Here is a 22404-nt window from a genome sequence, read left to right as displayed (position 1 = left end):
ATCCTCCAAAATGGTGCACTCTCTGATCCCATGTGGGGAGAGGCGCCTGGCCTGGGAACCCACTTCTGCAGCCTGTAGCTCTCTCTGCCTGACGTGCCTCTCTCACCCTGTGTTCCTCCACGACAGGCCGCTGCCCACCCACAGTCACACCCACACACACTCTCTTTCACACGTGCTTACCCACTCACACTCACAGCCTCACTCCAGTCCTGCCTGCCGCCATGTTGAATCTCCAGAATTTTTATTTTTTATTGAAGTTATCAGGGTGGCATTGGTTAATAAAAGAATACAGGTTTCAGGTGTACAGTTCTATAATACATCATCAGCATATTGAACTGTGTGTTCACTACCACAAATCAAATCTCCTTCCATCACCATTTACCCCCCTTTTACCCTCTTCCACCTCCCCCCCCTCCCCTTTCCCTCTGGTAATCACCATACTGTTATCTGTGTCTATGAGTTTTGTTGGGGGGGGGTTGTTTTTTGGTGTGTGTGTGTTTGTTTTTTGTTTTGCTTAATCCCTTAGCCTTTTAAAAAAAATATATACTTTATTGATTTTATTAATTTTTTTTATTAATTTATTTTTGTTACAGCTGTTACTCCTTTTTTCCCCATTGACACCCTCTTCCCCATTCTCCCCACCCCGCCCCCAGCTTTGTTGTCCATGTCCATCAGTTATGTGTACAGGCATATAAGTTCTGTGGTTTGTCTCTTCCCCCCCTCATCCCACCCACTCTTCTGATTTTAGAGAGAGGAAGGGAGAGGGAGATACAGAAACAGCCATGAGAGAGAAACATCAACATCAACTGGCTACTTCCTGCATGCCCCCTGCTGGGAATTGAGCCCACAACTCTGGGCATGCACCCTGACCAGGAATCAAACTGGCAACCTATATTGGTCCATGGGTGGATGCTCAAACACTGAGCCACACTGGCTGGGCAATCCCTTCACCTTTTCCACCCAGCCCCCCAACCTCCCTTCCCTCTGACAGCTGTCAGTGTGTTCTCTGTATCTACTAGTCTGTTTTTGTTTTGTTTTTTAGTTTCTTCTGTGCATTAGATTCCACATATAAGTAAAATCATATGGTACTTGTCCTGAGATTTCAATTGAGCAATCCAGGGAAGCTTCCATGAAAAACAGGCATCTGAGTTAGAGTTTAAGGATCAATAAACATGTAGCCAACGCAGAAAAGAGATTGTCACAAGATGGAGAGTGGGGGGCAGACACGTTTCCAAATGAGTCAGAATCTCTGCTAGAACAAGCCAGCTATTTCAACAAATTCATATTTTGTTTATTGGTATGAACCATATTTAAAAAGAGGCAGATAAGAATTTTATGCATAAGGTAAAACAAATGTCATCGGAGTTTGCTTAGACTTATTTTACATTTATTCAAGAAACTGTTTTTCATCCATGATTTCTGTGCCAAGCAGAGTTGATGCCCTAAATTCCTGGCTTCTTGGATGTTGACTTTTGTGGGAACATTTAAGCGGAGCCCGTGGAGAGAACAAATGTTCACATTTGAGCTGTGGGAAAGAAGAGAATCCAGATCTCAAAAAAGGGAAATCAGAGGAAGGGGGAAGAAAGAAAAACAATAAGGGAAAAAAGAATGAGTTGATAAGTAGTTGAAGAAACAGAACAAGAAAAATCTCACCTCTGCTTTTTAATCCATGAGTCAGCCACAACCAACATAACCAGGGTAAGTAGTACAGCCAAACAGATCAATATGAGGAAGATGGGGTACCCATCTGAGGATAAAATAAGAATATCAATCTTTGAAGTTCTCGCTATTCTACCTTAGTTAATGCTCCTCATTTCACAGACATAGGACCTACCAAGAGTTTTCTTCTATATTTTCCAGAACCCTCATTTCAATTCTTCCCAAGTCTATGTCCTTAATCTCACCCCCTCTCTCTTTTTTTACCAAATCAGTAGATCTCTCTTTTTTTCCTCTTTACCACCTCTAATCCTCTACTTCTGTTTTGTTGAAATTTAATTGCTATCATTTTTTACCCTTCTTCATTTGTATTTTCCCACTTTTATCCTCTGTGCATAACATTTCCATCCACTTCTCCAGCTGCTCATTCATTAGCCCTGGAACTATGGGAAGACTATCATGCCCCAGCCGAGCCCTAGCTCTTCCTCACCCCAGTGGATGATTATATCATGGCCTCTTAGGCTGCTGTGTTTCACTCGGCAAGTCAGGCCAGTCGCCTCTCCAGCTGCCACATTCAGGGTTACTCGAAGGTACCATGTTGTGTCGGCATTGGGCAAGACTTCACCTTGCTGAGTGCCCGGCAGCTCTTGTTGACCTCGCATCCACCTCACCCACACAGATTTTGGAAAGAAGCCAGATACATGACACACCAACAGCAAACGCCCAGGACCAGGACTTGGGCCTTTGGACACCCAAGCCTCTGGCTTCACTGGAAAAAAGATGAGAAGAAGTGGAGTTTAGGAATATATCCTAAGCCAGAGCTAAGTGACTCAGGTGCCTTAGCAGTTTAATTAATCACTTCTTTCTCTTTTCTTGGAAATAGTCCTAAAACCACACTCACCCTCTCGCCTCTTATTGTATGTTTCAAGGGGATGATAAAGAGTAAAAAACTCAAATACAAGAACTGAAGCACTGAGAATATGAGAGGAGAGGACGTTGGGCTCACCTTGGCGTTCCAGTTCTGACTTCCCTGCTTCAAGGAGGCCTGCCAGAAATTGCGGGCACGTGTCACGGAGAATTCTCTTCATAATTTCTTTAATAACTCGGTAGTGATTAAGCAGCTTACAGACGTTCTGAGCCAGACTCCCTGCTCCTGGAGATGGCTTCCAGGAATTGTCTTGGAAACTCAGGAAATCTGATCCTTGATATGCCGCATTTAAAAAGCTTTCTGAGGCCTTCCCAGGGTGCAATCTACAGCCGGATAATACCTGAATCTCAAAGGGATCTGGTCGTAGACAAGGAAGAAAAAGTCAACATGGAAAGAACTGTAGGGAAGGAAAGTAAACAATCTAGAAAGTAAAGGGATTTAATGGGGAAAAATTCTGGCAAATCACATGGGATACTAGAGTTGGGATGAAAAAGGGAGAGGAAATTTATGGGAAGAAAATGTGAAGATAATAAAGGTGCATTAAAATAACTGATTTGAGGGGGCTAGAAGGGAAGATTTAGAAACATTGCAGACTAGTCAGGAAGAGCTCATTTGGGAGGGGTCAGGTATTGGTTAGCCACCAAACACTCAGGACAGGAAGAAAGGAGAGCACATCCTGGCTGGGAAAGACTGAGTCTGAAGCTGAGGATGGGGGAAAGAACATCAAAAGAAGATACGACTCCAAGGAGCCAGAATAAGAGGGTATATTCATGGATGTGAAGAGATATGTATGTGTAGGTACTTCTGTGTATATGGTGGGGTGGGGCTAGAGTGGGAATGATAGTGAAGGGTGAAGCTAAGAGGAGAGAGTAAGTGAAGGCAGACAGAAAGCAAGGTCAGGAAGGTTGAATGGTGGTCAAAGCCCACATACTATCTTCACCTGGTTGGAGCCCTCAGGCAAATATCAGCTTGGAAAAGCAAACTCACATTTTAACTGAAACTGACTGGAAAGCTCCTGCACTTGGCTGGGAAAACTATGGAAATACAACTGCAATAGCGCCTGGAGGTGCTTCAACTCCTCCTCGCTAAAATTACCCTGAGACCAGGGCCGCAGAAAGACGATGGTGCCCATATCATTGTCCCAGCGATGAGTCTGCAGCTCGCCCACCCAGGCTGAGGACTGGGTGTGCTGCCAGCTGTGGTTGGCAAAGGAAGAGGTCTGGAGCAAGTAAAAGGCGGGGGGTTCTTCTGCTGCTGGATGATGGAGTCCTAGAATGTGGGCAGCTGAGAGACAGAGAAATGACCATTGAGAACGTGTGAAAGGATGGAAGAAGAGGGGCCCACATAGGAAAAAATGGAAATAGTTGCAGAGTTTGCACATATCCTCATACCCCCTTCTTTCTGATCCAGTTTCTTCTCCCCAGAATCAGAGAGAGATACCGAGACTGTGGTCAAGGATACATTGCCTGGAACTAGCCTGTCACGCAGATTACAAGGACACCCAGTAGGAGCATTACCCCCTGCCCCAAAATCCTCCCCATAACTTTTTCTCCACCCTCTATGCCTCAAAACAGGTATCTTTCCACCTGGGTTCTTCTTACCCTTCGTGCCTGGCCCATGACAGAGAATTCCCTCGAAGAGCAGGGGCAGAAGAAGCAGCATTGATGCTTATTAGATAAAGGATACCACAGCAAGACAAGTGTTCCTCAGAAGTCAGACATCAACTTCCCCTCCAGACGCTCTTGAATTCTTATCTAATATCCCTTGCCACACAAATAAACACACCTCTCCTTCTGCTCACTTCTCTTTCAGAGAAACCCTACTGCCTCCCTCAACCACAAGCCTCCCACAAGGTCTCTCATTTCCCCTCCTTCTCTACCACTATCTGGCTTCCAGATTGTCTTCCTGATTTTGTCTGCCTCCTAACCTCCCCACTGCGCCAACAACTATAACAGGAGTTCTGGCTTATAACAAAGTCTGCAGTGTGTATTCTGGCCAGAACATTTAATATCTCTTGGCCTTGGAGAAACGAAGCCCATACTTGGGTTCTCCATATCCTTTTCCATAAAGAGAGGTGGTAAAATAACCTCAGTAGTGCCCAGTGGCCTTTCCAGCAGTCTCCCGACTCCTTGTCTCTTTGTGACCTCTTCCTCTTCCTATCAGCTTCCCAGCCTTTCTTTCTTCCCTGTCTTCTCCAAATTTTTCTACTTTTCCATTATTTTTTCATCGGGAGTCTACTGTCACTCTTCTCATTGCCTTGCCTGCTCTCCCTGTCCCTTCAGACTCTCCTCTGTTTTTCTATTCCGCTCTTCACAAAAAAATATTTTAAGAAGAAACTATGCACTTTGAGCATAGCTGTGTTATCTACATATAAATCTCCATATTTCATAGTGAAAAAGGACCGGCAGTGACAATACGGATTATCAGATAATCTAAGGAAATTATGCTTTTTCTCAGTTTCACTAGTCAGACAAACTGTCACTGTTAAAGGAAACCATGTGTTTGCTTGACCTAGAAGTGGTGAGCCGATAGGCAGACAGATTTTCACTCACGTTATATGAGTGGGTCTATAGTGAATACACAGGGAGGAGCTTTGGATTCCCATTCTACCCTAATGAGTTGCGAGTGTCTACAGGTACTCTAAGTAAGAAGACCAGTCATGCAGCTTTTTTTTCACATGTAATAGCCTGGGAGCTCTGGTGTCCCCTTGGTGGTGTCTGATGAGAGGGTTTTATTGGGGGCAAAGTAGTGGCTCCAGGGGACCAGAGTGTTCATGGGAGAATAACTGTGTTGAGTCTTTACTTTCATTCCTTTCATTAAGGCTTACTGTGGCAGCCTAAACGCAGTTTCAATAGTATTCCTTTGTTTGGTTTTCATATGAGCATTCAACTGACATTTAGTCAGAGCACACCTGGTGCCAAAAGATAGGCCAGACACTAAGATTTCAGATACAGGTCCTTAGGAAAAAACAAAACAACCAAAAAAAACCCAACCGAAAACCTCTACTTTTATAATGTAGAGGACTCACAGAATTGTGCTCAAAGTTATTAAGGAAGGTTTTCACTCAGTCTCACTCATTGTTTCTGAATTTTAGGACACTAGCTTTAGATCTCTCATGTTCAGTGTTGTGGGGAAATATTTGGAGAATTCTGAGGTAATAAGATAATCTTAAATTTTTTATTCAGGCAAATTATCATTCTTTTATATTGGAAAAATTAATCCATATTTGAACACTCAAGAGCTCAAAGAATATGTCACATAATTCCCCTTGTGAAATGAATAATCTGAGTAAAACCAAAAAGTTACCTGAATAATGCAAGGAATACTGATATAAATTATTATTTTTTAAATGAATGAGACAACATCAAACTGAAAGACCTCTGCACAGAATAAGAAAACATCAACAAAACAAAAAGGCAACCAACCAAAGGTTAGAAGTTATGTGCCAATAAAATCTCTGATAAGGGGCTAATATCCAAATATATAAAGAACTCAACAACAACAAACAAAAATCCCATTTTAAAAAACGGGCAGAAGCCATGAAAAAACATTCTTCCTAAGAAGACATACAAATGGTCAACAGATATATGAAAAGATGTTCAGCTTCACTAGCTAAAAAAGAAATGCAAATCAAGACCACAATGAGATACCACCTCACACTTGTTAGAATGGCTGTTATCAACAAGACAAGAAATAACAAACAATGAAGAGGATGTAGAGAAAAAGAAACCCTCACACACTGCTGGTAAAAGTGTAAATTTGTACAGCCACTATGGAAACTGTATGGAGTTTCCTCAAAAAATAAAAATAGAGGTCAGAGAAATGGTGGAATGCAAGGTCCCCTTGGTCTCTCCCCTTGAAGTTTCAATAATTTGAACATCTATAATTCAACAAAGAATTCCCTTCTCGACACACAAACATATCTGAGAGATCAGCACAATGAAACATCTGACGCTGGGCAAGGGGAGCAGAGCCAGGGAGCTGGGAAGAGAGAAGAGCTGAGATGGTGCCAGGGATGAATCCTGGAGCTTCAAACCCAGAGCTCACTGAGGCTCAGCCCAGAGAGGGAAGAAGTCCGGTTGTCACTGGCACTCCCTCAGCGGGTAGGAACAGAGAGATACAGTGAGCATTCCTGGGGGAGTGGTCAGTATAAGCTGCGATGGAACCCAGTGAATGGGCAAGTACAAAGAACCAAGGTACGACCACCATTATTTGTCCATTGGCATTTCAGACACAGACACAAATCCTGGCAACCCCCCCTCACCCTCCCAGAACTAGCTAGCAGCAGGGTCCAGAGGATTGCAGTATCTGCACACCTGAGAGCTTATACGACAGAAACATTTTTTTCCCTGTACTCTGCAACTAATTCCAGGGTCAGCGGGTAGACAAAGGGGAGGCTGCTGAGATCTACCAGTCACCATTACTGGGAGAGTAAAGCAACAAAGGCAGCAGCTAGCTTCTCCCAGCTAACCCCACACCACCCATTGTGGCTTAACAGCTAGCAGTGTCTGTCTTCAGGGGACAGCACTGGGATTTCATGGACAGAGAAACTTAATGGCCACCACATTCCCTTGCAGAGTTTGTGCCGAGACTAAAACGACCTAGAAACAGAAAAAACACCCAACTTCCCAGGAAACACAGGACATTTTCCACCAACTGCAACATCTGAAGAGCCAGAGCAGTGCAAGAGAACTAAGAAACAGGTGATTTAGTGCCACCTACTAGAAAAAAATAGAAAGACCTTTTCTTTGAATCATAGGAAAGTGCCACTCATACGTAGATGTCTGGACTGAAAAGAAGTCCATCAAATGCCATGAATAGCCAAGGTAACAAGATAGCACAGAAAGGAAATTTTAAAATCTCAAGAAAATAAACTTAAAAACATAAAACTATGTGATTTAAATGAGAGAGAATCTGCCCAGCTGGTGTGGCTCAATGGCTGAGCATCAATCCATGCACCAAGAGGCTGCTAGTTCAGTTCCTGGCCAGGGCACATGCCCAGGTTGTGGGCCAAATCCCCAGTGGGAGGCATGCAGGGGGTGGCCAATCAATGTTCTCTCTCATTGATGTTTCTATCTCTCTCTCCCTCTGCCTTCCTCTTTCTCTAAAATAAATAAATAAGAGAATCTAATATTCAGTACTGAAAAAACTCAGGGAGATACAAGAAAACACAAATAGGCAATTTAATGAATTCAGAAAAAAATCAATGAACAAAACTAGTGCTTTACCAAAGAGATTGAAACTTTAAAAAAGAACGAAATTGATATTCTGGAGATGAAGAACTCAAAAGAGAGAGAGAGAGATAAAGAATTAACTAGCAAGCTTAGGAAATAGAACTGACCAGATGGGGGAAAGAATGAGTGATATTAAAGACAGAAATCTAGAAATGATGCAGGGATAAAAGAGAGAAAGAAAGAAAATACTGTACAAGAACTAGCTGACTCCATCAGAAAGAGCAATATAAGAATAATGAGCATATCAGAAAAAAAAAAAAAAAAAAAGAGGAAGAAGGAAACAGAACCTACTCAAAAATATGGTTGATGAGATATTTCCAAACCTATGGAAAGAGCTAGATCCTCAAATCCAAGAAGCAAACAGAACATCAAATTACCTCAATTCAAAAATGCCTTCTTTGAGGCACATTACATTGAAACTGTCAAAAATTAATGACAAAAAAGAATTACCAAGGTAGCCAGAAAAAAGAAGACAGTAATCTATGAGGGTAATCCCATTAGATTATAATCAGATTTCTCAGCAGAAACCCTACAAGGTAGAGACAGGAGAATAAAATATTCTTATTACTTAAAGAGAATAATATATCCAGCCAAGAATAATATATCTACCCGGCTAGTGTGGCTCAGCAGATTGAGCATCCTCCCGTGGTCCAGGTTTGATTCCCCGTCAGAGCACATGCCCTAGTTGCAGGCTTGATCCCCAGTAGGGGACGTGCAGGGGCAGCCAATTTATGTTTCTCTCTCACATAGATACATAGATGTTTCTGTCTCTCTCTCTCTCTTTCTACCTTCCTCTCTCTCCAAAAAAATCAATATAAATTTTAAAAGAATAATATATCCAGTAAAGTAATATGAAGAAGAAATAAAAACTTTTCCATACATACAGAAACTGAGGGAATTTACACAGAAGACCTTCATTACACAAAATATTCAAGGGGGTTATTCTAACTGAAACAAAGAACAAAAGGTCACAAAACTACATGGAACATGACTAAGAGGAAGACAGAAGCAAGATATTCCAACCCTTTTTATAGCTGGGTACTATGCACTTAAATACCACATGAAGGCTAAAGCAGGTAATAACATTTTTTTAAAAGGAAGAAGACAAAAGCTACTCAAATTCAGAAATGAACACACAGAATAAATGAACACACAAAAACATTTAAAAAAGGAACTAAAGGTATGAATTTGCAAAGACATATGAGATTAGATGTATTCAGAGGAAAAAATAGAATATTGTGGGTATGAAACTTTCTTTTGCATAAACCTAGTGGTAACCACACACAAAGAAACCCAAAACTAAATGTAATTGAACTAAGTTAACCAATGAAAAAGGTACAGAGTAGCAGATTTGCTCCAAAAAAAAAAAAAAAGCCCAACTATATGCTGCCTTCAGGAGACATCTCAGCTGCAAAGACAAAAAAAATACTTTAACTAAAAAGGCAGAAAAACAATTCTCCAAGCAAATGACATCCATAGAAAAGAAGGTATAGCACTACCTATACCTGAAAGAACATATTTCAAGATAAAAAATGTAACAAGAGGCAAAGAGGAACATTTTATAATTATAAAGAAAACAATACATTAAGAAGACCTAACACGTCTCAATGTCTATGCATTCAAATAGGAGGACCAATATATAAAGCAACTACTAACAGAACTAAAACAAAAAACAAACTGACAAAAGCCCAATTAACATAGACAACTTCAATATCCCATTGACAGCTATGGATAAATCATAAAAACAGAAAATCAATAATAAAATAGTTATAAATGAAACATTAGCCCAAATGAACATAATTGACATTAACTGAGCCCTTTATCCCAGAGCACCACAGTATACATCATTCTCTAAAGCACATGAAACATTATCAAGGGTAGACCACATATTGGAACACAAACTAACCTTAACAAATTTAAGATCGAAATTATATCGAGCATTTTCTCTGACTACGTTTTTTTGTTTTTTGGGTTTTTTTTATCCTCACCTGAGGATATTTTTCCATTTTTTGTACAGATAGAGTGGGAGGGAGAGAGAAGAAAGGAGAGAGAGAGAGAAACATCGATGTGAAAGGGACACATCGAGTGGCTGCCACCCGCACGACCAACCAGGGCCGGGGACAAACTGCAACCGAATTACGTGCCCTTAGCGGGAACCGAACCCGGGTCTCTCCGGACCGCAGGCCGACGCTCTAACCGCTAAGCCAAACCGGCCAGGGCACAATGTTTTGAAATTGGACATCAACTACAAAAAGGCAGAAAAAGACACAAATATATAGGTAGTAAACAACATGCTACTAAAAACGACGGAGTCAAAAAAGAAATAAAAAGAGAGATAATAAATTATTTAGAAAAAGTAAGAATAACAATACAACATATCAAAACTTTTGGGATGAAGCAAAAGTGGTAATGAGATGTTTATATCACTACAAGCCTATCTTTAAAAAAAAAAAAAAACAAGAAAAATCCCAAATAAACATTCTAGCATTATATCTTTAAAAATTAGAAAGAAAAAAAAAAAAAAAGTGGAGCCCAAAGTCAGCAGAAAAAAATAATAAAAATTAGAACAGAATTAAATAGAGAACCAAAAGGCAACACAGTCCGGCCAGTGTGGCTCATTGGTTGGGCATCAACTCATGTACCAAGAGGTCCCTGGTTCGATTCCCGGTCGGGATACATGCTCAGGTTGTGGACCAGGACCCCAGTGGGGGACATACAGGAGGTGGCTAGTTGATGTTCTCTCTCATCGATGTTTCTGTCTCTCTCTTCCTCTCCTTTACTCTCTCTTAAAATCAATAAATAAATAAAAGTTTTTTTAAGACAATATAAAATTTTAATTAAACAAATAGCTAGTTCTTTGAAAATATTTTTAAAAATTACAACCCTCTGGCTAGACTCACTAAAGAAAAAAGAGAAGAATCAAATATTCAAAATCAGAAGCAAAGGAAAAGTTATTACAGACTCTACAGAAATACCAAAAAAAAAAAAAAATACACAAAAATACTATAAAAGACTATATATCACCTAGAAGAAAGTGATCAGTTCCTGTAAATATATATATTTCTAGGCTAAATCTAGGCAAAGAACTTCAAAATCTGAATAGACAGATCAAGAGTGAGGATATTAAAACAACCATCAAAAAATCTTTTTAAAGTAGAAGTCCAGGACCAGATGACTTTACTCATGAATTCTACCAAACATTCAAAGAAAATGTAATACCTATCTTTCTCAACATTTCCCCCCAAAATTAGAGAGGAGGTAATACTTTTAGCCCTGGCCAGTTTGGCTCAGCAGTTAGAGCGTCGGCCTGTGGACCAGAGAGTCCTGGGTTCAGTTCCCGCTAGGGGCACGTACCAAAAAAAAAAAAAAAAAAGGAGGTCATACTTCTAAACACATTTTATGAAGTATTATACTGATACCAAAACTCAGCAAGGATAAACTTGAAAACGCTTATTCGTAAAGATATACGTACCCTATGTTCATTGTCACATTATTCACAGTAGCCAAGACATGAAAATAACCTGTGTCATTGAATTTATGAATAGAAAAAAGGATGTGGTACATATGTGCAGTGAAATACTACTCAGCCATAATAAAGGATGAAACACTGCTATTTGTTACAACACAGATGGTTCTTCAGAATATCACATTAAGCAAAATAAATCAAACAGAAAAGGACAAAACCATATGATTTCACTTATAAAGTGGGATATCAAACAGAAAGAAGCAAACAAGCAAAATAAACAAGCACATCATCACAGAAAACATTAGGGTGGTTATCAGCGGGGAAAAGGGGAGTGAGGGTAAGTTGAAGGGGATAAAGGGGATCAAATATAAGGTGATGGAAGGAGACTCGACTTTAGGTCATGAGCACACAATGCAATACACCAATGATTTATTATAGAATTATACACTTAAAACTTACATAATGTTATTAACTAATGTCACCTCAATAAATTTCATTTAAAATTTTTATTTTTAAAATATATAGTAAGCTCCAAATAATTGTTTAAATGCACTTGTAAAATTTAATGCATTTGATTACTATTTCATAAAAAAAAATAATAATCAAAAATTAAATTCCATATTACTTTACTAAGACCCGGGAAGGGAGATAACAAAAGGAGAGAAATACAGTTTATATTAAATTATATATTACTGATCACAAGAGAACAATATAAAATAGAGCTTGTTAGAAAAATCAGTTCAATTATGATGTTTGTAGGAGACTAGATTAAGTCAAGGTGGCAGAGAGCACAAGCCTTTTGTTTATCTCCAAAATACTTAAAATGTTCCTTTAAAAAAAGATGAATACATGCATTCCCATTCTAGAAAACAATGAAGGGATTCAACTGTGAAGAAAAACCTTAAAGAAGTCCTTCAAAAAAGAAAGTAGATAAAATGCTTCTAAATCCACAATCCAAAATACATGCAAAAGAAAAATAGTACAAATATAGGAGGAAGTTTATAAATACCATACGTGTAAATAAAAGCATACAAAATATAAGAATTAGAGAATCATTTTTTTTATATTTTAAATTATATTAAATTTGTTGGGGTGACATTGGTTAATAAAAGTATAGAGGTTTCAAGTGTACAATCCTGTATTCTGTATTATGTATTGTGTAATATGTGTTATTTTGTAATACGTGCTCTGTATTTTGTAATATGTGCTCACCACCCAAAATTAAGGTTTCTTCTGTCACCATACATTTGACCCCTTTTACCCTTTTCTACCGCCCTCAACCCTTTCCCTCTGGTAACCACCATGCAGTTTGTTGTCTGTATAAGTTTTTGTTTGTTTGTTTGTTTGTTTGTTCATTTGTTGCTTTCAGTTTTATATCCCACATATGAGTGAAATCATATAGTTCTTGACTTTTTCCATCTGACTTACTTCAGTTAGCATAATATTCTCAAGATCCATCTATATTGCTGCAAATGAAAGCAATTCATTTTTTTCTGTGGTTGAGTGGTATTTCATTATATTACATACCACATCTTCTTTATTCAATCATCTATGGAGAAGCACTTTGGTTGTTTCCATGTCTTGGCCACCAAGAATAATATTACAATGAACATAGGGGTGCATATATCTTTACAAATAAATTCTTTCAAAATTTTCAGGTAGTAACCAACTGGGAAATTGCTGGGTCATATGGCAACTGTATTTTTAATTTTTTGAGGCACCTCCATACTGTTTTTCATAGTGGCTGTAACAATTTATATTTCTACAAGCAGTGTACGAGGGTTTCTTTTTCTCCACAACCTCTCCGACACATTACTAAATGTCTTGCTAATAATACTGAGAGAATTATTTATTAACACGGGTTTTATTGAGTTTCAAGCTGTAAGAACAGTTGGTCGATTTTATGGCAGTAACCCAAAAATGTCTCTGTTAGCAGAGTGATAAGTTTGCCTGGGAAGTTATTCCATCCCGAAAATAGGCACTGTATTTGCAAGAAATCGAATCAGGGATGCAGACAACTGGACCCCTAACAGTATCTCCTTTGTTTTTGTATGCTTTGAAACTAAAGGACCCATTGCATCTTGTGCACAGAAAGCTCAAGGGGAGAAGGGGTGTATTTTGAGCAGCAGCCCTCTAGTTCCATAGAAAGTTCAAGTAGATTTAATAAATTTTTTAAATTTTACCTGAAAAAAAATAAAGAAATAAGATCTTACAGTTATTTTGCTAAAAAAAAAAAAAAAAAAAAGGAATGAAGGGACTATCTGCCTTATCCCATAGTAAAATAGACTAGAAAGTTAGTGTTAATTCATGTGGGAAATGTACAGACACTTAGAGAGAGACTTGAATAGTGAAGCTTAGGGACCAAAGAAAAAGAAAAGAGACAAGATAAGAGTAGGCCCTGATTACAATTGCCATATTGAAAAATCGTTCTGTTTTTCAAGGAAGTAAAGGATTTTAAACATGAAAGTGATGTGGTTAAAATAGCACTTAGAAAAGTACCCTAATTCACAGTGAGAATTACAATCAGAGAGTGATGAAACCAGATGGCAGATGACTTTTGTGACCTAAACAAAGGCAGTGGCGGGGACAATGGGGAGTGGAAATAGCAAAGCATGACGATAGTTAGGATTAATCAGACAAAGTGTGACCAGGAGGAGATGATGTGGTGTCATTTACCAAGAGAGACAACACAGTCTGGGAAGGATGGTATCGAGATGCACAACTCAGTTTGGGTCATGTTGAAATTGGGAGTCCAGTTGGAGGTATTTGGGTGGCTCGCGGCACATGGGTTGTTGCAAGGAGATGTTATGGACTATATAGTATCTGCCAAGCACATGGTGTTATAGAAAGATGTGTGGACATCTGTATATCAGTCCCTCTCTTTCAAATTGTATTTTTAAGTTAAATTTAATAACTGAGTCTTAGAAAATGTTCAAGTCTCTTGAATTGGTTTATTTTTCTATTTATTCATTAAATAAAGAGTTATTGAGCACTTACTATATGCCAAGAATATTACTAAAGGCTGAGAATATAATGGTAGAGCAAATTAAGCATAGATGAGGTATAAATCCCTTGTTGTGGTGGAGTTTAGTGTGAACGAAAAGACTTATTCAAATGAACATATAAATATAAATGCCATAAACACTAATTTAGAAGTATACAGTGCCATGAGAACAAATGATAGGAAGAATGGACCAGGTGAAGAAGTTCAGGAAGGATTCCCATAAAGTAATGATAGACCTGCATTCTGAGAGATTTGGAGTTAACCTGAAAAAAGAGAACACAGTATATGCTAAGACCCAGTAAACAGAGGAAGTATATCCCATTTGAGGAACTGAGAAAAAACAATAATTCACATTTATTTCATAACACAACTTCTCAAATATCATTAAAATCTACTTCTCTGTTTTAAGTATTTTTTTTTTTTTCTAAACGGGCAAAGGATATTTTAGGATATAATTATGTACTGAATTCCATACTACAGTAAAAATTATATCATGTTTATACCTAGGTAACATATTCGGGAGGCTGATTATCTTATAATGATATAGTTTACTCATGCCTGCAGCATGTGCAAATCTCAAATTCAATAATGGGTGTATCAGAACTTACTATCAAACTGTCAATTCACTGAAGTACTGTGTTTCTATGTGCTGGTCACCCAACATTTTCAGAATAACAGCCTCTTCAATAACTTCTGGGTAACATGGGATCTTTCTTCCCCACTCACCACCAACACAGAGGTGAGCTAAAGCAAGCTTAAATACTTCACTTTGCTACACCACCAACCAATAGGCCTCCAAGGCCCTTTTAAACATACGACTAAGACGCTGTTGAATCATTTTAGTCCTGTGCATGACTAAGGCCTTAAGTGCATGGGAATCTTCACAATACACCCTGATACCATACAAACAAGAGGTGCTGCAGCAAATTTGACTCCCTAGTTTCTCTAGGATTGGGAACTTCCAGATGCTGAAGTGAGGAGGCTAGCTAATCTCTCCCAAAAGACAATGACAGTAATGACACCAGACAATGTTTTAAAAAGACAACCATATTAAGACTCTAGACATGGATCAAAGGCATATAAAAAATTGAGAAGTGTTTATTCTAGAAAAACTACTAAACCTGCCATAAGCACAGCTGTGGGTCTTATCAGGGCTGCTCTCATGTCCCCATGCCAGTCCTCTCAGTGCAGTGCTACTAGGCAGGGAGAGCCAGGGGAATTAGAGGCTTTTCTGCTGGAGGTGGCTAGCTTGATTTGGAGAGGAGTTGGAGGAAAACACAAACTCGGGGGCAATGTTGTCAAAACCAATAGCAAATTCAAAGACAAGCACATGGAAAGATTAACTTCCCGGCTAGCCTGAGGGTGTGACACTGGATGGGGTAAGCAACATACCTGCAGACTAGCAACAAAATTTAGAGGGAGATCCTATGAATAAGATGATCATAGTGAACCACCATAATCTTCCACACATTGCTGCCAGTTTGGAAGGATGCACACATGTGCAAGGCTGCGTGCATGTTCGAAGGAGACCAGAAAGGACTAACTCCAGGTTTCTGCAGATCCCTGGATGAATATGAGGCTTGTGCACAAACTGTGAGAAGACACAAGAAAGTGGAGAGGAAAGTAAAGTTCAGGGAAAGCTTTCCGACCCTTAAATGTACACCCCAGCAAAAAGATCCATTGGCAAAGGGTCGAAGCCTTGCAGGTTCAATGTTTGAATGCAATTTATTAACAATCTTAAAAAGAAAAATAAGAATTTTTAAAAATCTAGCAGAGATATGTGACCATATACTGTGGGGGAGTCAGACTGTACAGAATTGTTTCAGTCAAGTGACTAAACAAATATACAAAGAAACAAAGCGCAACAAAAATAACTGTTGGGAGATCAGAATCAATATATCATCATGCATTTTTCGACAATATAGAAGGCATGAAATGAAAAAGGGAAATGTGACTATACACAGGGAGAAAAAGAAGTGAACTAACTGCCTTTGATGTTGCTCAAGTGTTAAACATAGAGAAAAACTTCAAAGCTGGAAAACAATGAACATCAAATATGTTCAAAGAATAAACCCCGCATTTAAGAATTAAAGGAGAGTATGAAAACAATGATGACATAAATTGAGACTATCAATGAAGAAGCAGAACATATTTTTAACAACTCAGTAAAAATTCTGGATTGAAATGTATAATAAATTTTTAACAGGATGCAAGATTAATATACCAAAATCATTATATTTTTTATATATTAACAATAAATAACTTTAAAAATAATAGGAAAGCATTTTTTTTTACACAAACCTCAAAAAGAAAAAATACATAGTACATAGGAGTGAATGTATTAAAAGAAATACAAGACATATACAGTAAAAACTAAAGAAGATTGCAGAGAGTAAAGATCTAAATAAATGGAGATACATTTCATGGAATCATAAAAGTAATAAAAATAAAAGGAATACAAATCAACAAAAATGTAACATGTATTCATTTTGCATCTGTATATTCATAAACAACTCATCTTGGTTTTCTGCCAATAAATCTTTTTTTCCTTTTATTTTGTTTTGTTTTTGCTGGAAATCATTTTGGATAAGTGGGGTCCAATGGAAAATTCTGTACTTTAGTAGTATTATATTTATTTAGCATGCTGATTTTTTATTTATCTAAATAGCTGAATATTTTACATTACTCTCTCTATTGTTTAATCTGTTTTATAGAAAAAACAGATCAGATTGTATCATATTACATTAAAATATGCATATTATATCATATGCAAATAAAATGGAGACTGTGGCAAACAAATAAAGAGAAGGCTGAGCAATAAACGGGCAACAATAGAGGAATTAAGAGAGATCACCAATAATAAAGATGTGCCATTAGAGACCACCTTCTTATTCCCAATTACTCTGCATGCTGTCAGGGGGAATGAAGCTCTTTCACAGGATTTCGGGAAAAGCATTGCAAAGATCATCCATGCACAAGAGATTGTGGTATGGCACGGTTGTTTATTCATGATGCAAAATCAAAGGACTTCCCCTCCTGGTTTCCCAGTCTCTCATGTCCCTTCTTCCTGCCATAGAAAAAGTCCATCAGTATCTTCACCAAGGCCAAAATGAAAACCAGTGCCCAGAGTTTTGCTTTATATTAAAACTTAGTCTTTCTGGAGTCCACACTGTCCGTGGGCCCGGTTGCTGCTAGACCCTCATGGTCATATGCTCCCAGGGGAGAGAGCATGCTCCAAGAACACGGAAGGGCGTGTGTGGGTCCCTAGCAAGACAGAGCTTCTTTGTTTGTGGAGTTGGGTATTCTCAGGAGGGAGGAACCAAAGCATGTTTTGAATAACCAATCAGCTTCCCAAACTCTGTGGGCCTCTGATGGGTCCAATGATCCCTCTCCCAGGTTAGACTGATAGCCCTCAATGGTTAAATACCTTCCCCTGTGCCATTTTGACTTTATAGTAAATCCTTGATTTTGTGGACCTCAATTTAAGAGACCGAATTTGACGAACAAAATTTCCAGTCAGTGTGTCATATGTGAACATGAATACCCTGTTAATTTTTAAATGCTTTTAACCAAGATTTGTTATACTTAAATTAACGGATAATTTTTTAAAATTAATTCACTGTTTTTTCTTTAATTTTCTTTTTCTTTATTGATTTTAGAGAGAGAGGAAGGGAGAGGGAGAGAGATAGAAACATCGATGAGAGAGAACATCGATTGGTCGCCTCCTGCATGCCCCCCACTGGTGCTTGGGCCCACAACCTGGGCATGTGCCCTGGCCAGGAATCGAACCAGCAACCTCTTGATGCATGGGTCAATACTCAGGACCGCAGGCCGACGCTCTAACCGCTGAGCCAAACCGGCCAGGGCACGGGATACTCAATCACTGAGCCACCCCAGCCGAGCTAATTCACGGTTATTTTTAACAAATTGTATGGAATAGGCCATGTGTTGAAAAAAACAATGTAGTAATTTCACCGACATAAATAAATATTGTGTATCTACAACTATAGTCTACATATTTAAATCCAAGAGTCCGTGCCTGTAAACAATGTTCCTCAAATGATTAAAGCATGATCACACTGCATCTTGCCTGGTAATTTTTCTGTTGGCACATGGCATGACTTTCTGCAGCAATTTTAACACGTGTGGGCTGATGTTTCCATATGCGCTGAGCCATGCCCCATGCCCCAGCCATGGCATTTTTTTTACTTGCGGTGACTGGTGAATGCATGCGTTACTAGACCTATTCAGTATAAATTTAAAATTATAGTAATACATATAGAAAACTTTTCTGTGAAGTTAAATTTTCATACATACTTCATTTTAATTACACAAACATGTCTACATAAGTAAAAACAGGTAAACTATTTGTCAATTTTTTTAACGTATGCATTAGGAAAAACTACCTTATTATATAATGAACTTTCAGCTTTAATGGGCATACTCTCACCCGAATTAGTCCATTATATCAAGGTTTTACTGTATTGTGCATGTGTTTACCTCCCCCTTGGTTCTATCCCTTCCCCCAGTGGTCCGTGGAAAATTTACTGGTGGTCCCCTGGGGCAAGTGTGAAGCTGTAGCTTCCTGGTGAAATAAACAGGCTTCTGCTTCTCAGCTGATCATGCTCAACAATGTCTCCCCTTTGCTTCCTTTCCCATTAATAATTAGCTAACTACAGTAACAGATGCAAAAGTTAGATAGTGAAGAAAGCGGATAGGAAAAAATTTGATTCATTTGAAATGTGATGTTGGTGAAGTCTACGAATATCCTGGACTACCAGAAAGACAAATGACTGGGCCCTAGAGCAAAACATTGTGGGAGGAAAAAAGTGACAAAACTGAAGCTGTTCTACTTTGGACACATTGTGAGAAGGCAACGTTCTTTGGAAGAGACAATAATCAGAGAAAAAGAGAAAGCAGGGAAAAAGGAAAGACAGTATGAGATAGACTCCATAAAAGAACTCAGATTTGAGTCTACAGGAACTGAGAAGGACTGTTGAGAACAGAACATTGTGGACATCATTCATTCGTAGGGTCTCCAAGAGTCAGAGCCAACTCAACAACACGAAACACACATGTACAAATAGGTACTGACAATTTCATCTTTCTTTATATCTTTATTTTTATTTACTCACAGGGTTAGAAAGTACCACTTCAGTACCACTTTGAAGACTAATGGCAATTGCAGACACCCTTGTTCTGTTCCTAATTTTAATGTTATCAAGTATATTTTCTATACTTTGGTTATAACTAAACTAAACTATATTAAGAAAGCTCCCTTTTCTTCTGAAATTAGTAAGATGTTTTCTTCATCAACGCATCCTTAATTTTATTGAGGATTGTGTCAAGCATATAATGAGATGATCAGACTGTTCATTTTTCCCCTTTAATCTATTAATTTAGACAACTACATTAATGGATTTTTCTAATGTTCAATTATTCTTACACTCTTGGTAAGAACTCTACATGTACATCTAAATTTACTTCTTTCCATAAGTGAAATAGGATAACAACAGCTGTTGGGTGTTTGGTTTATTTGTTTGCTTTGTTTTTATTTGTTTACAAGTACTTTATTTGTTTCAAGTTTTGGTCAAGTTGTGGCATTTTTCTATTGAGTTATCCTAGCCTCATCAAATGACTTCAATTGTTTTCTGTCTTTCTTTATAACCTGAAATTAAACATCACACAAGAGTGTGGAACTTTTTAGGTTAGTTATAACTACGCCATTAGGTTTAATTTTTATGGTAACTGCATACTTAGGGTTTTCTCTTCCTTTAAGTTTTATTATAATCACATAATTTTCAATAAAATTTTCCATCACATTTTGACTTCAAACCACTTGAAATAAAGTTTACCTTCTTTTATTATCTTTTATTCTTTACTACATCCATTAACACCCACTTTTAAAATCACAGTGTTTTGTTTTTTGTTTTTGTTTTTTCATCAATTCTGCTGGAATTTACTTTATATTTTATTAATGTTTCCAAAAAACAGTTTGTGGCTAATTTGATAGTTTCTATTATGTGGGTTGTCTTAATTTCTATTTTAATAATACATTCTTCAAATTGATTTTCTTTCTTTTATATTTTTGGACTTATTTTATGGTTCTTTTTACTTTCATTCAGAGTGAATTCTATATAATTTATTTAAAACATTTATTCTTCTTTACAAATACATTTAAAGCTATAAATTGTCTGTAGGTCTACCTTGGTTTTATAATACTATTATGGACTGCAGACAAGGATAGATATTGAAGAGAATATAAACCAACCTATAAAAACTTAATTGTCAAAAATTGAAATATGTGCCAAACATCAATGTTACAAGTAATTGTACTAATTTGAGAAACTTTAGAGTCATTTACAAAATAAAATGAACAAAAAAAAATAGAGAATAAAATAATTTTATTATTCCACAGGAAATTGCACTATTACATGGGTAAAAATAACCAAACATCATTCTTCAATTTTGAGGTTATCAAATTCACAAGTCACAGCAATGAACTTAGTAAAGCAGAAATAAATTTCTGATAACAACCCAGCAACACTTAACAAAATTATTAGTTAATTCCTTCTAAATTAAAATCATGCAGAAGACAAATTCCACAGGAAAAAAAAAATAACATTAATTTTTATTGTATTTCCTTCTAGCTTGACAAAATTTTATTAGTTCTTAACCACCATTTTTTATTAAAAATACTTATTTTTTGTGGCCAGGTCCCTTTTAAGAAGAAATTCCCCTTCCCTTTTGTTTCCCTGGGGAGTGTCTCATAGTCATACTTCACAGATCCCTTTTTGTTGACCTTCCTGCCAAGTGAAAAATTCACTGGAAACACATTAAAATATGTTCTTTAGACAAATTAAATTTCCTAAGTAAGAAAATGAGAAGGAGGAAATCACCTAGAATTGATTTTAAATCATATTTTTAAATAAATTTGAATAAATGTAAGAAAAGGTTTAATCTGGAAAACTTTTGTAATCATCTGATGACTTTCCTGTATTTCCTTCAAAGAAGTCTGATTTACAACTTTAAGGGTATTAAAATAAACAATGACAGTTTAATAAAATGTTAACAGAAGTTATAAAATAACATGAATAATTATCTCTATAAACATTCAATAGCCAACTACAGTTTTATATAATAAAATTTCATCTTTCAATATGAACATACTGCTTTTTCATCATGGGTTTTAAGGAGGGTAAGTGCCCACAAGTTCCTATTTAATCACACAATTGGGCTTTTTCTCAGCCTCATTCATCTACACAGCAATTATTTAATCTTCCAACTCTGCCCAGACAGCCAACTCTTTCCTATGATTACTTTTTAGGAGGTTTATATATTCCAGATTTTTTTCCCTTCAAATCAAATTTTAAACTTAGTGACATTTTCTCTCTGAGGTCTCATTTTTTTTCCAAAGTGATTTCCCTTTAGATTACTTCATTTATGTGAACTTGTAAAGCCAGTGCTGTCCCAGATAACTGCAGTAAAGCACACAAAAAAGTTTTCTTTGGTAGTATCAATCTACATTTCATGATTCATTGCCCTTCCCTCTTGATTGCATTTCCTTCAGATTCCTCAAAACCTTAAATAATTATGATTCTTTTATAAACTCACCAATGAGTCCATTTATGAGGCACACACTTGTGTAGGTGATCTTATCAGGTTATATACTCTGGCCTTCTCTTAGACTCTACTAGGACTTTTTAAAAAATAAATACTTTATTTTAAAATAATTTTTGATTTAATAAAAACATTTGATAAGTATAGTTTCCATATGACTTTTACCTTGTTTTTCCTAAAGTTAACATTGTACGTAACTGTGGTAAATTTGCCAAAACTAAGAAATGAATATTGGTACATTATCATTAACTAAAGTACAGATTTTTCCAGATTTCACAAGTTTTTTCACTAATTTTTATGTCCTGTTCAAAGTTTCAATCCAGACTCTCACACTGCATTTGGTTATCATTCTACGTAGTCTTCTCTGATCTGTGATAGCTTCTCAGTCTGTTCTTGCTTTCATGACCTTGATAATTTCAAAGAGTACTGGTCAGATATTAAATAGAATTTTTCTCACCTTGCATTTGTCTGATGTTGTTGTCATGATGAGTTTGGG

General features: G+C 37.4%; 1 protein-coding gene across 1 annotated transcript; it reads right to left on the bottom strand.

Moving 5' to 3' along the window:
* Positions 1-1356: 1356 nt before the first annotated feature.
* LOC118637720 (T-cell surface glycoprotein CD1e, membrane-associated-like) lies at positions 1357-4301 on the bottom strand. The gene is made up of 6 exons (XM_036273271.1): positions 4186-4301; positions 3572-3868; positions 2663-2941; positions 2147-2425; positions 1654-1747; positions 1357-1525 (listed from the first exon to the last, which is right to left on the bottom strand). Exons 1-6 carry the CDS (start codon positions 4244-4246, stop codon positions 1357-1359), a joined length of 1179 nt encoding a protein of 392 aa, XP_036129164.1. The 5' UTR covers positions 4247-4301.
* Between the last annotated feature and the right edge of the window lie 18103 nt (positions 4302-22404).

Source organism: Molossus molossus, unplaced genomic scaffold (assembly GCF_014108415.1).
Source record: "Molossus molossus isolate mMolMol1 unplaced genomic scaffold, mMolMol1.p scaffold_m16_p_20, whole genome shotgun sequence".
Lineage (NCBI taxonomy): Eukaryota > Metazoa > Chordata > Mammalia > Chiroptera > Molossidae > Molossus > Molossus molossus.
The sequence above is the reverse complement of the archived record's forward strand: the minus strand, read 5'-3'. Positions and strand labels throughout refer to the sequence as shown.